The sequence below is a fragment of the Heptranchias perlo genome, chromosome 6, assembly GCF_035084215.1.
Source record: "Heptranchias perlo isolate sHepPer1 chromosome 6, sHepPer1.hap1, whole genome shotgun sequence".
NCBI classification, from domain to species: domain Eukaryota; kingdom Metazoa; phylum Chordata; class Chondrichthyes; order Hexanchiformes; family Hexanchidae; genus Heptranchias; species Heptranchias perlo.
In genome coordinates, this window is record NC_090330.1 from 28,302,440 (window position 1) to 28,316,969 (window position 14,530).

General features: G+C 45.4%; 1 protein-coding gene across 2 annotated transcripts in view; it reads right to left on the reverse strand.

Annotated features, from left to right (window-relative positions):
- The window catches only part of LOC137322854 (microtubule-associated tumor suppressor candidate 2-like), a 434,152-nt gene that overhangs the window by 251,357 nt on the left and 168,265 nt on the right, over window positions 1–14,530 (reverse strand). The window contains exon 6 of one of the 2 annotated variants that reach the window (XM_067985994.1): window positions 12,700–12,744. The exons of the other annotated variant lie outside the window; for it this stretch is intronic. Coding sequence (XP_067842095.1) covers window positions 12,700–12,744 — 45 coding nt within the window. The remainder of the gene's footprint in view (window positions 1–12,699; window positions 12,745–14,530) is intronic. 2 annotated transcript variants of the gene reach the window in all.

The following is a 14,530-nucleotide window of genomic DNA, read 5'->3' on the forward strand; positions in this document are numbered from 1 at the left end:
GCCAGCCCCATAAGCAAGAAGAACTCATGTGTAGTATTCTACAATATTTACAGAATCAGAACCTCACTGGACGTGCACTCATTTTCAGTAAAACACTATCTCCCCATCAGCTGACACTATTACACCCTGGGTCGGTGTAATTAAACTTCTTTTTTATATGCTTCCCATCACATAATGAACAGCCATAGGAGAAAAACTGGAGTATACAAATATAGGTTGTGTCAGCTTGGTTTAGTTGGTGGCACTCTTGCTTCTGAGTCAGAAGTTTGTGGGTTCAAGTTCCACTCCAAGAACTTGAGCATATAATGTTAGCTGACACATCTGTATAGTCTGAGTGAGTGCTGCAATGTCAGAGGTGCAGACTGTCTGCTTCAACCTAAGACAGTGGCTGGGGAGCGGGACGGTATCAGTGGCAAGGGAGCAGAGATTGTGGTGGATGCTGAAACAGTGGCTTCTGTCTTCCCAATGTTGATCTGGAGGATGTTATGACTCATCGAGGATTGGATGTCAGACAAGCAATCTAACAGCACCGAAGCAGTTGAGGGGTTGAGAGAGGTGATGGAGAGAAATAGACGGGTGTCGTTGGTTAACATCTGAAAGTTGACACTGTGCCTGCAGATGGTGTCACTACGGGGATAGCATTTTGATGAGGAAAAGGAGGGAGACAAGCTTAGATCCTTTAGGGATTCCATAGGTGACAGTGTGGGGGAGTGAAGAGAAGCCATTTCTGGAGGTGCACTTGCTACGTTTGGAGGAATGGGACACTTAGCCTATGAAAATGAGTGCTATGCGTGGGCAGCACACTGAAATAGCACTGCACCTGACATTACTTCTCTGCACCCCGATTTCCTATCGGGACTAACTAGCATGGCGGGGTGTGGCATGGGCGTCACCCGGGCGGGCGCTGAGACTTCCTATTGGGCACAGTCATGACAGTATGAGAAAAGGCAGTGCTGCTGTAGGCCTAAAAGGCCTGTAGCTGCTTCAAGGGGCTTACACAACTTGGGGCTTCAGAACATCCTGTGGAGGAAAGAATGAAGCCTGAGCCTGGGTGGACAGTATGGAAGCCTGCAACTTGTAGCCAAATATCCTGGAGTGCTTCTAAGAAGTTATACTTGCCAGCAGATTATTTTTAAAGTGGCAGAACCAAGGAGCATGATTTCATGGCAGTAGTTAAAAAAAATTGCAATCCATCAGCATGCCAGCAAGGAGGGCTGGTCACATAATGGCACCCTGATTTGATGACAAGGTCATTGAGAAGCTGTGGCACGAAGTACAGCAGAGGAGGAATGCCCTGTTTCTGAGCCGTGGAAGGAAGATCATGAAGACAGTGGCATGCAGAGCATGGCAAGAAGTGCTAAGGCCATCAACTGCAGCAACACCATGCCAAGAACATGGATGTAATGCCGTAAAGAGTTTAATAACCTCACCAGGAGGGGGCAAGTATGAACATTTACACAAAAATAAAACTGTTTGTGTGCCCTGTGGCAATAATCTAGTGTTTCCTGTCACTCAATGTTATGTGAACCGGAATGAACCAAGCAGTTGAACCCCTGCTTTAGTCTATCGTTTTCTCCACAGTGATTCTGGCAAAAACATGAGTATTCATTGTAGCTTTGCTCTGCTTCATCAGAAGATTACCGCAGAGGTGTCATCAGCCACAGCAACAGTGGGTAGTTTAGGGCAGACCCTTGGATCCTTTCTTTTTCTCAAACAAGGGGCGAATGCTGGTTTGGCACAGGATGATGGTTTCGTGCAAGCTGTCAGAGAACAGGCATTTACCTACATTATGTTGTGCTGGAGATGGCACACTATCTGGACATTGAGAAGTACCCCTTAGGATTTATGTAAAAGGCACTTCTCTCCATTAGAGCTCGCAGGCCTACATGCGTCCTATCAATCACACCCTGCACTCTGGGTAAAGCAGTGAGATGATAGAAACCAAGGACAAATGCTTGCTGCCCCGACATCCATGGGAAACACATTGACTAGGAAATTAGTCTCACTGGAGAGAAGTGGGCCGTCTGCCTGCAAAGCACGCCCGAAATGATGACACCTCTGCAGTAACCATCTGATGAAGCCGAGCAAAACTACAATGATGCTCATGTTTCTGCCAGAATCACTGTGGAGCAAACGATAGACAGACTACGGCTCGCTGAAAATTGGGCCTCGCGCCTCATCTGAATAATACCGCCGAGCTGCGGACGCCAATCGGGCATCCCGATGCAGCTTGCCAGTGGGGCTCTGGAAAACTCAGCCGGCTCCTGGGGGTAGTGAGGCAAATGGGAGGGGGTGAGAAAAGACCGGCAACTGTGCGCAATATTGCTCCTCCTGGCTCCACATTAAAGTAAGTAAAAAAAAAACATTTCTTTGACAGCCTAGAGTGGCCCTTAAACCTCCAGAGGTCCCTTTAAGGACTGTTGGCTACACCGGTGTAGACTCTGAAAAACCGAGAGGATCATGTGCAATGCATGCTGAGGAGATAGAAGACTGCGCAGGATGAATGAATCATGACTGCCGCCAGGAAATCATGCACAGACCTACATGATGCATTGCCTGTGGTCGCAAACAAGAGTGGAATCCCTTTCTAATCAGAAAGATGCCAGGATGGTGTTGGAGAGCGCGCAAGGCAATGTTGCATCCTGGGGAAGCCAGCAATACGTTCTGCTTTGCTCTGTCCACTGGGAAAGTAACGTAGCTGTTCCACCCGGGGTAGAGAGCCTCGGTCACCTTCCTGATGCAATGGTGAACAGCAAACTGGGAGATGTTGTTGACATTACCTGCTGCAGCTTAGAACAACCCCGTGGCATGAAAGTTAAGGGCAACGGAGACCTTGACAACCACAGGGACTGCTCCATGCCCTAGTTCGAGGCTCCAGTTATGGCTGCAGCAAGTAGCATAGTTCAGTGATAGCCTCCTTGGTGAAGCGAAGGTGCCACAGACATTGCTCCTCAGTTAAGTTAAGGTAGGAGAACTGCTCCCCGGTGACCCGCTGTGGCTATGATCTCTTGCACAGGGTTCTCCTCTTCCCTCTTCTCCCAACTGCTCCTGCTCTCTCCTGTCTTCTTGGCTGCTACACCTAGTCCTCTAGCCCCAAAGGCAGACCTACCAGACCAGTCACAACTGCAAAAAAACTGTTGTGAAGACAAAAGAAGTCCAGCACCAGCAAAAAGTTGTTCGCAGAAGTCACAAATCAGTTGTAGATTACAGAAATTAGGCAAAAAAATGCTCAGAAATGAACCAGCAGCCTAAAAGGACAAACAAACAACTAACCTGTATGGAGTGGTTGAGCCCTTTAAATAGCATTGCTGAAGGGTTCTTGCTGCCTGTTAGTGCCACTAATTGCTGGGAGAATTTATCATGTGGTGAGCCAGGCACTGGGGCAGACCAATTTCACAAAAGGGTCCCAAAACCTTATTTAAATATTATAATTAGACATTTTAATAACTCCGCGCGAGCCCAGGAAGCCTATAAGGGGCTCGATCCAACATGGTGGGCGGCGCACTTCCTGCCCGGAAGAAGCACGCACATGCTGCCCGTAATATTGGACCCTTAGGCGCCTGTTATATGTCTGTAAAACAGGCGGGGCATGATCTGACTTAGAGCGAATGTGCTACCACTGAGCTGAGGCTCACACCTAGTAGGTCATGGTCTGTGCCGAGTTAGCTAATCTTGGCTGATCAGCATTATGGGGGCTAATGCTGGCTCAGCTCCCAAAGGCTGGAGAGGGGTAAATCAGCCAAAGTACCTGCCCTGATCGATATCTCGTGATAACTGCTCGAAGTGCACATATGTGGACATTAAGCTCCACTGTGATGCCTGCCACTGACGAATAATCTGCTGACATTCACTGTCAGTGCTTTCACATGAACAACAGCCACTTGGGCAAGGTATATGAGGGCAATTGGGACCTACAGAACAGTAACCTAGAAGAAAGGAAGGGAGAAATTGGTAAGAAAACAGAACAATGATTTACTTCTACATTTTATGCCTCAGTTTGCATGTCAGCCCTGATCTGCACTTAAATTTCCAGATCCGTGGTGCACTCTGGACACAGAGGCCCCAAACTTGCTTGGGGACTCAATTTGTCCCAGCAATTATGCCAAGATCATTCTACCAGTTCCTTCCAGCGCTGACCCCACCCAAGAATGTGGGGTCAGTGAAAGAGCACCTAATTACCATGCGCCCGACAGGTGCCTGTGCCACTAGGGGTACATCTTGGACACCTGCCAACCCACATAGGCTGGAAAATGCCAGCTCCTGTTGCCACCTAGGGGAAGAGTGTCTGGGTCCCCGTCCCAGAGAAACAACTTTAAAGGGGCCGATAATAAAAAAAATTAAATTAATTTTGTCTTCAGGGGTCAAGATTGCTCTCTGCCCTGGACACCCCCACCTCTGGTGGAACCCACTTGCATTCTTCAGGAGGCCAGGCACTTCATCTTACTGGGCACACTTAGGCTGGGGAAAAGGAAACTCCCAGCGTATGAAGTCCCTGCCCCAGTTCCATGCCCTCTGATGCAGGGGACAATGTTTGGGATGAACAGAGCTTCTGCCTCAGATAAGACCCCCTGGAAACTACTGGTGAAGCCTGGGATCCAGCATATCTGTCAGGATTTCACCAGAAGGCCTGCACATTTTCAGGGCCAAATAATTCAACTTGGAAATGAGGTCAAGTGACCCCCTTCGTTACTTTATCACAGGCACAATAAACGACTTAGACTTGCTCTCACTCAGGTCTAAATTGTGCCCGCTGTCACTTTTCAATATTCCTCACTTGTAACAAAACACTTTTATGACTGGATTGTTGTGTGAGTCAGAGTAAGACACAATAGGGTTGATTTTCAACTGCCAGCCGCCCATTTCTCTCCTGAAAAACAGGTGGCCAGCAATTGAAAATTTAGGGGGGGCTTAGTTTGGCACCCAAGGCCCATCTGCAAATCGGGATGCTTAAATATGCAAATCAAGGTCCTACACCGTGCATACTTCATCTAGTTGTATCGGACATTGAGCGGCCTAACCAGTGGTCCTTAAAGAGACCACTGGTGGCTGCTCAAAAAACGGCTGAGGGAGCTTTCAATTTTTTGAACCCCCCCAGCCTAACCAGCCAGCCAATCCAGCATGAGAGATGGACGATTTTCCCAGAACTGCTGAGCTGTAGCATTGAGCCCACTTGGCGCCCCAGCGTGTTAATGGGGATTAGGCCTCAAAATGGCTTGGGCCTTATGCTGGCAAGAACAGGCGGACAGAACGGCTTCACACCCATTTTGGGTCCTCCTTGAAAATTGCCCCCATCGAACCCAATAAGAAATGCAATCAGAATTTCGCTTTTAACAATCTGTAAAATAAGAACACTCTCCCATTTGTGTACAGATCTAAATGGTGGCCAAAACTGCAACCAAATAAACACAATATGTAATAAGCTTTTTGCATACTGTGCACAATCCTAACACTGACTTTATGTGGATAGATGCATGCCAGCGCCCCAGGCTTACATGTGTGTACCAAATGTGCAACAAGGGGGATCCCATGATTTTGAAAAGCCTATTATCTTATTCCAAGACCTTGAACTAGAATTCAGAAACCTCAGGACATGTTCTAAGAATAGATCTTAAGGTTAATGTTCATTCTAACATTACCAAACAAGCAGAATTCCCAAAGGTTCAGAAAATTGAAGGAACAATCATGACTCTGAAGACTATTCCAATCCATCCTTCCTTTTGAGACAGATTAATGGCATATGTCCATAAATACTCATTTCTTACCATCCTATCCTAGAAAGTGTGTGTTTGGCAAGTTTTTAGTCAGGATTTAATTACATGGGAACAATTAAATATATGCAATGTACCGTTTGTTAATTTATAATATATATAAGGCCCTCAACGCCTGTAATTTCCAAACCAGCGATACCCTTGCATGATCATTTATTACTGCAGTAAGAATGCATGGAGAAAGCATCTATTCTCATGTTAACACACATTCAGTTTACAGTCAATTCTCACTCTTGATAACAGTAAGTTATAAATACTTAATATTTATAAGTGAGGGATTGAAATATTATAGAAAATAGAGATGCAAGGTGCAACACATTGGTCCTTTAACAGACTGTGCCATGAAATAGTAGGGTATGGATTTCAAGCCATGATTCCGTATGTTCCAAATTCCTGATTTGAGCTGTGCTGTCAGCAGGAGGCACGAATTGGAGACTAGGCACTTTCCCACATAAAAGAAAAAACTGGATGGTGAGTCACCAAGGGCTGTTCTCCTACATCTCATTAGACAGCTCAAAACTGGCACATGGCAAGCCTGCAGCAGTTTGGCCAGCCTGTTTTCCTAGTTGCAGTATGGTGCATGACCCAGAGAGATGTGAAGAGAGAAAATATTTGTTTTTTTCTTCAAAAGATAAAAACAGATTAAAAAGGGAACGTTAGGAGAGAGATAATCGCATGGTCATTTGATCTTTTAAACTGTTCAAGCTGTGCTTTTACAGTTTATGTCATTATCTGGAGCTCCTGTCAAACCAGCTTGTAGCTTTCTCTTTTTATCTCCCGCGTTATCTGTTAATATTCTAAAAATAATCCTTCAGTTTAAAAGGAGCTGTGCTATTTCAGTGAGCCCTAAAATAAACTTCTATTTAAGTTTCTGATAACTTTGCTTACTTGAACCCTAACAAAACTCCACTGCAATGGATATTGAGAGTAATATGGGACTTCAGGGACAATTCTACAGGTAAGTAATAAAATGGCCCATGTTCCCAACATTACAAGGTGCACCTGTGCTAATTGAGTGGAAGGCCAACCCCCCACCTCAGATCCCCCAGTGTTGGCTAAAAACCATAATTCAGTTAATCTCCCTGTATGGTTTTCTCGTATGCAAGGAGAGTTCGGGGGTGGGAAATTGGGAGTGCAACAGGTTTTAAACGTCGGCAGCACTCTTAAAGGGAGGTAGCATTTTTTTTGGAAGCTGACTAATAGAACAGAATGGCTGGAGCCTAGGGAGCCTAGAGCTTTTATTGAAGGAGGTGGCCTTGAGCAACGTGCAGAAGGAAATCTTCCAATTAGAACCAGTGTACAGAATCATGGCAGGTGGTGGCCAATCGAGTGAATGCTGTCTTCTCAGCGCGTTGCTCAGGGAAGCAAATGGGAAAGAAGTTCTCTAGACAAAGGAAGAGTGCCAAGGTAGGGAACAACAATGGGTGCCCTCTAAAAGCAAGAGAATGGCTCTATGATGCATTCAACAAGCACTCAACCCAGAGTATATTGTGACAGCAGCAAAGCAGCCTGCAAACCACTGACTCTACCTCTAACTACTTAAACATCTCCACATCATAATTAAACCTCCTAAGTATGTGAACTTGCACCTCCAACTTGGTGGCTGCCATAGGAATAGGGTTCTTTTCACTCACCAACTCACTTTTTGGCTTCTAGAACGACTTGCGTGCTCTCTGCTCATCCTTTAGCATCAGGGGCAAATTGGGCTGCTCACTTGGGTGCCTCCCATGTTAACTCTTAATGTTCAAATGGTGTCTTTGCTCCCTTTTCAAAGGAGAAGGCTGCACATGACTATCAGCAAAGACACCAAACTGGTGGCTAATGAGTCAAGCTGTAACTCCTCATAAACTACAAGGAACAGCCCGCCAAATAATTGAAGGCCATCAAGGGAGTGAGCGAGGTGGAGCTTTGCAGCTTTGTGCCAGCCCAACTAGGTAAGGGTTTGCTTTAAATTCACCTACTTCCTAGCATCTAGCCTCAAACAGTGACTAACAGGCATCCACATTTGTCTCCACCATAGAGGCCTTACTCTTATGTGCCTAGCCACTGGTTGCATACCCTATGCAGCACATGTTACCATTCTCTTTGCAAATGGCTCTCACAAAATGAGAAGCTGGCAACAGGAAGAAGCAAGAGTAGTCCCAACACATTAGGACTCATCAAGAACTCCAGACCCTGTAAGTACTAGCACAGAAATATCCACTTTGGGGGAATTCAATAGGGAAAGTCAGGAGAGAGCACCAGGTGAAGCACTGAGCACCAATGAGGAGATGCAAATGGATGTGGTATCAAATGAGCAGCAACAGAAGAAAGGGAGGGTTAGAGCCATGTAGGACCCATAGGGCTATATAAGAAGCCACACTCATTAATCAGCGAAGCTTTGTGCAGTCTTTTAAGAATCCTCAGAGCTCCCTGCATAGAGAGTTGGATAGCATGCAGCATATGTGCTGCTCCAACATAGGTATTCATGAACCTTTCGAGCACTGTGGAGAAAACAGCAATGCCTGGTGACCTACAGGGAGAGCTTCCAAAGACAGAAGGTCCAAGTGCTGATGTAGTTTTGCTTCCCAGCACTATGTCTGTCACTACTAAGATTTTGAGTTCCGACTTCCAGAATGCTCTTATTTCTGGTCTACAGAGGCTAAGGGGTCAGCTTGGGTACACCTTAATTGCAAGCTTTGTGCTCTTTAGTTCCAGCCAAGATTCTGTTCCCACACAGGTTCCTGGTTGTTTTCAAGATGCAGCCAATAACTGAGGTATGGCAAGAGGAGAAACAGATGAGGACTACACTTAACAGGATGAGAACCTATCAGCCTCCCGCAGCCAGCCTCCTCAGAGGACTGCAGAAGGAAAGGGTATGGGATAACAGCAAGCAAGCAATGCAGACACCAAGGCGCTGGAAGTAGCAGCAAGGCCATCTAAAGATCCAGCAGATACTGGACATTTGGCACAAGCAAGTCATGGGATCCCCATTGAGGGGCTGCAGTGCGGCATCACACTTGGAGGAGCATTGGGAGGGCAGATTAATTTTGCAAAGGAGGCCTCAAACAGGCATTAGGCCCCTTAATTGCATATGAAAAGGGCCTAACGCTTGTTCATGGTGCGGGTCCTGGACGCCTCTTTTTCTGCCTTTACCAATATGGCAGGTGGTGCACTTCCGGGGCGGAATATCTGCTTTCAAGCTGCCCGCCAAATTGGACGCTTTGGCGTCCGTTTTATGCCTGTAAAACGGGTGCGGCATCAACCGACATCTAGGCCATAAAGTCTCTTAATGTGGTATAAGCAAGATAAATAACAGGATTTAGTGATCTAAAGAACAACAGACTTGTGAATTATCAATATCAATTAGCCAATATCATTTGATTTTTTTTGGATTATATTGTGTATCTGTTATTTTTCATGGCTGAAACTAAATGCAGTTGAATGTACAACCAGTATAGCACCAGTCAGAATTCTCTCCATCCCACCCAGTGTCTTGAAACTGCTCCAGGGTTCAACACAACACTTGACATGAAATGTAATGTACAAAAAAGGGAAGTCACACAGCAATATGCCCATGTTTCTTTCATTTATGCTTCCAATTTATATAAGCTTTTAAATCATCTATTACAGTACTAGAGTCTTCAAAGGCTGACTCCCCGTCATCCTCAAAAGTAGCATACCTGCCTTCAGCAATGCTCATATTCTCTGACCTTCTGGTTTTCACTATGGCATGTTTAAGTCTTTGCCACATATTCAACAGTTTAAAGGGAGAGAGTGATTCAAAACTCTGGGTTTGAAAGTAATCCAATATATAAAAAGCTTAAAAGCTCATCCACTTTGCTGTGTGACAATGTGCAAGACTTTACAATTGCTAATGATGATCATTTCTGCCAGAGCCCAATTTGCAATCTATATGGAAGTGTATTCTGGTCATAAGTGCAGGAATTTGGTGCAGAAACCTGTGAAAGACGTGGCTGTAGATAATTTTGGAGGAATATTTCTGCTGTTCATTATTTACCAATATGGCAGGTGGTGCAGAAAAAGAGGCTAAATATAAACATGTTATTTACACACACATTTACAATTTCACTATAAATTGCAAACAGCAGTGATCTCCCCCTTTGAAACAAAAGTAATTTACGGACAGAAAAAAGCCATTGGGGCCAGTGAGCCCACCCCTTTTTGGTTGACTCAACCCACATTGTTGTTATTTGTAAAGTAGTTTTTTATCTCTCCATATCTACATACCATCAGAAAACATCTGAATAATTGAAAAAAAACTTAATACAAATGCCATTTCAAATTTCTCTCCAACTTGGACAGGAATATAATTTTCTTTATTCTATGTTTTAAACCACAAGAGAGGACATTGTAACCTCTTCACAACAGCACCTTGATGATCTATGGTTAATGGTGAAAAAGAAGAAACTGATGGAATGGATTTATTTTGGAGTTAACATTTTGATCCATTGATTAATAAACAGAAGCGAAGTCTATTATTTTTCTTAATGTCAGCTCTCAGCTCAGTGGATCCATATTAATTGTACAATTAATACTTCCATAAAATAGCAATATAAAATAATGACCTATAATAATGCATGAATGCGTGGGATTTGGGTAAATTAATCCTCAGCTTAATTTCAGCACAGAGGCTGCTGGAAACTGCACTAAATCCACTGAATGTCATCTCTCTGACATGACTTAGCCAGCACATACTGCTTCACACCATACAGCCTGAGCTAACTGATTGTGCTGATCAATATGTTTAGCATATTACCAAACAATCAAAGCTCATTTGCATATGGTTTCTGAAACCAACCCTTTGTCAATGCTAAAGAAAGAACGAGGATTTATATTACGACGACAACAACAACTTGCATTTATATAGTGTCTTTAATGTAGTAAAACCTCCCAAGACACTTCACAGGAGCAATTATCAAACAAGATTTGACACCGAGCCACATAAGGAGATATCTGGACAGGTGACCAAAAGCTTGGTCAAAGAGGTAGGTTTTAAGGAGCGCCTTAAAGGAGGAGAGACAGGTAGAGAGGCGGGGAGGTTTAAGAAGGGAATTCCAGAGTTTAGGGCCTACGCAGCTGAAGGCACGGCCGCCAATGGTGGAGCAAAGAAAATCGGGGTTGGGCAAAAGATCAGAATTGTAGGAGCGGAGAGATCTCAGAGGGTTGTAGGGCTGGAGGAGGTTACAGAGATAGGGAGATATTGGTCTCAATTTTAGGGGGCAATTGCGGGTGCGTTGGGGGCGGGGGGCTCCGAAAATTGCGGAAATCCCATTGATGTTCAGAAGCGAGCTCCAACCCGCCGACCTCCGAGTTTCCCAGGGACTCACCTGTGTGAGTGCGGGCGACCCGAAAACGGAAGTCCCGCCTGCAATTAAAGCCAGCGGGATGATAGTTAAAGAGCAAAATGTACCTCATTGAGGTACTTAAGGCACATTACCTGTGACAGAGTAAGTGATGAGAACGATTTTTAACTTACCTGGGCGGCTTGCCCACCGCTTCTGATTCACGCCTGGTAAAACCCTGCTCCGATGTCTGATGTCTCCCTCTCTGACGTCCCACTCTTCACCCCCCTGATGTCCTCCCGAGGTCCCACACTTCATCCCCCGATATCCCGCTCTTCACCCCCCCAATGTCCTCCCAATGTCCCACCCTTACCCCCCCCCCAATGTCCTCCCGATGTCCCACTCTTCAGCCCTCCTGATGTCCTCCTGTGTCCCACTCTTCACCCCCCACCCCCCGACTGTCCTCCCGATCTTCAAAACTCTCCCCCGGATCGTTCCCTCTCCCCCCCCCGATCTTCCCCTCTCCTCCCCCCGATCTTCCCCTCTCCCCCCAGATCTTCCATTTTCCCCCCCTCCAGTCCAGTGCCAGAGGACGTCTCGCTCTCTCTATTTCTCGCCCCCCCCCCCCGCCCCCCCCCCCTGTCAATCAGGCTGGCTGCCGGGCGCGAAACCCGGAGAGCAATCAACATGCGATCAGGTCGGAAACGGTACGTTTCGGTCATGCGGGTTTGCCACGCGCACCTTCACCGCCCCACTGCCAACCCGCCACCATTTCAAAATCGACCTCATTATTTCATGTTCTCAGGATGTCCCAAAGTGTGTTACAGCCAATGAATAATTTTTCAAGTGCAGTCACTGCTATTATGTGGTCAACCAATTTGCACACAGCAAGGTGTTACAAACAGCTAAAGAAAGAGCATTCAAAATACCACGCTATGTACACACAATTCAGAACTCTGAAAAGGAAGAAAAGGAAAGCCACGTTATCATAATCGAAAACTCTTTGGATGGTAGTCACCTGTAGATCAAACTGGAAAAATACTGTGGCTATGCGTAGGTGGTCACTCCACACTATTTAATCAGCAACCAGCATTATGCGCCTACTTTAGCAATGCCATGCAATTGTGGTGGCTCACAAGAAAGGGCACATTATCATCTTGCCAAACAAGTTTAGAAACAGAGACACTAGATCCCTATTAGCTTAGCGAGTTAATCCAATGAGTTTCTCAGCCATACAAAGCAGGAAGTTTCTAGGTTCAATCCTCCAGTCTATGCTGATTTAGCCGAGTTTAGGGGTGAGAGTATGTTAAAATCATAGAAATTACAGCACAGAAGGTGGCCATTCAGCTCACCGTGCTGGTGCTAGCTCTTCAACTGGAGCTATTTACTCTAATTAGACGTGTGTATGTCTGTGTGCATCAGTATGTGTGAGCGTGTGTTAGTATCAGTGTGTGTGTGTGTGTGTGTGTGTGTGTGTGTATAAATGTCTCACAATATTGGGTAATGGCAGGAACAGCTTGGCTGTAATGCCCCCATGGACGAACGGTCTGCTAACATTGTGTCAAGACTCATACATGAACAATGACCACTTGGTGATGGCCATTAGGCCAAGAAACTAAAGGGCACTCAGAGCCGTAGAACCTTACCCCAATAAAGAGTCAAATCCTTCAGGAGAGAAGGCACAGAGAAAACTGGGAAAAGAAAGGAAAGAGGTGAAAAATATTGAGGTGTTAGAGACTAACATGAAAAATAAAGAGATATATGAAATGAAAATATCAAAGATTATAAAAAAGGTAAAGTATCCCATAACAAAAGGAGGATTAAGAAAGGAATAGGGCCACTAAGGGATGAACAAGATAAACTCACAGGAGATGGTACTGAAATGGCAGGTTACTGAATAGATACTTTGGCCTCAATTTTTACTCCCAGGCAGGAATGCAGCAAAGTGAGCAGTGCGCCCGTTGGGAGCAGCAGCAGGCCGGTTCCACCGATTTTAACGGCTGGTCCTCATTTGTTTGCTGCTTGCCGACTTCCTGACCTGACTCTTGCCGGTTGGAGGAAGCCACCAGAGACCAGATGGAACGGTCCCCGACACTATGGGCTCCTCCTGGCCCAAAAGGACTCAAACAAAAAAAAACTTAACTTACAGGGCCTCATCTGGCCCTTGATCTAGTTCCCGGCAGGTTTGGCCTGGCGGGGAAGCCACCACTGCACTCTTGCTCAGGCCTCAGGTTCAAATCACAGATTGGGCCCCGATAACATCATTAGAGCTTGATCTGCATATTTAAAGACACCGTCAGCTTGGGGCAGGTGTCCTTGTAACCTGCAATTGCAGTTGGTCAGATCTGGGCGGAAAAGGATTGGGTAAATCCCTCCACCACTTCCCCCTTTTAACTGCCCCCCAGCCTGGTTCCCACCAGATGGCAGGAGTCAATTTCGGGGCCTTTGTCTTAGCTTTTACTGAAGAGGCTAACAAAGAGGAAATAACAACAGTGGAAGAAGTCAAGAGACATATTACAACAGTTAAGATAGAAAGAACATAGGTGCTCGACAAACTAGCCAAACTTAAGGAGGAAAAGAGCTTGGGTCCAGATGTATCGTGCCTGCAGATACTCCAAGAAACTAGGGAGGTAATGATAACATGGTTAGACCACTATTCGAGTACTGTGTGCAGTTCTGGTCTCCATACTACAAAAAGGATATTGAAGCACTGGAGAAAGTACAGAAAAAATTTATAAGAATGTTACTAAAACTGAAGGATGCAATTATCCTTGCATTGAGCAGGCTGGGGCTCTTTTCTCTGGAAAAGAGAAGACTAAGAGAAGACATGATACACATCTTTAAAATTACGAAGGGGTTTCATAGGATGGACGAGGAGAAACTGTTTGCACTTGTGGGTGAGTCCAGAACAAGGGGGCATAAATATAAGATAGGCACAAACAGGTCAAATAAAGAATTTAGGAGGAATTTCTTTACAGAGAGTGGTGAGAATATGGAACTCGCTGCCACATAGAGTGGTTGAAACAGATATCATTGATACATTTAAAGGGATGCTTGATGCATATATGAGGTAGAAGAGAATAGTTGAATACAGGGAAAGATGGGAAGAGATAATTATAGTGGGAGGAGGCTCATGTGGAGTATAAACACCAGCATAGACCAGTTGGGCCGAATGGTCTGTTTATCATAGAATCAAAAAAAAATACAGTGCAGAAGGAGGTCCATCGTGCCTGTGAAAGAGCTATCCAATTAGTCCCACTCCCCAGCTCTTTCCCCAGAGCCCTGCAAATTTTTCCTTTTCAAGTATTTATCCAACTCCCTTTTGGAAAGTTACTATTAAATCTGCTTCCACCACCCTTTCAGGCAGTGCATTGCAGGTAACAACAACCCGCTGCGTAAAAATATTTCTCCTCATCTCCCCTCTAGTTCTTTTGCCAATTACCTCAAATCCGTGTCCTCTGGTTACCGACCTACCTG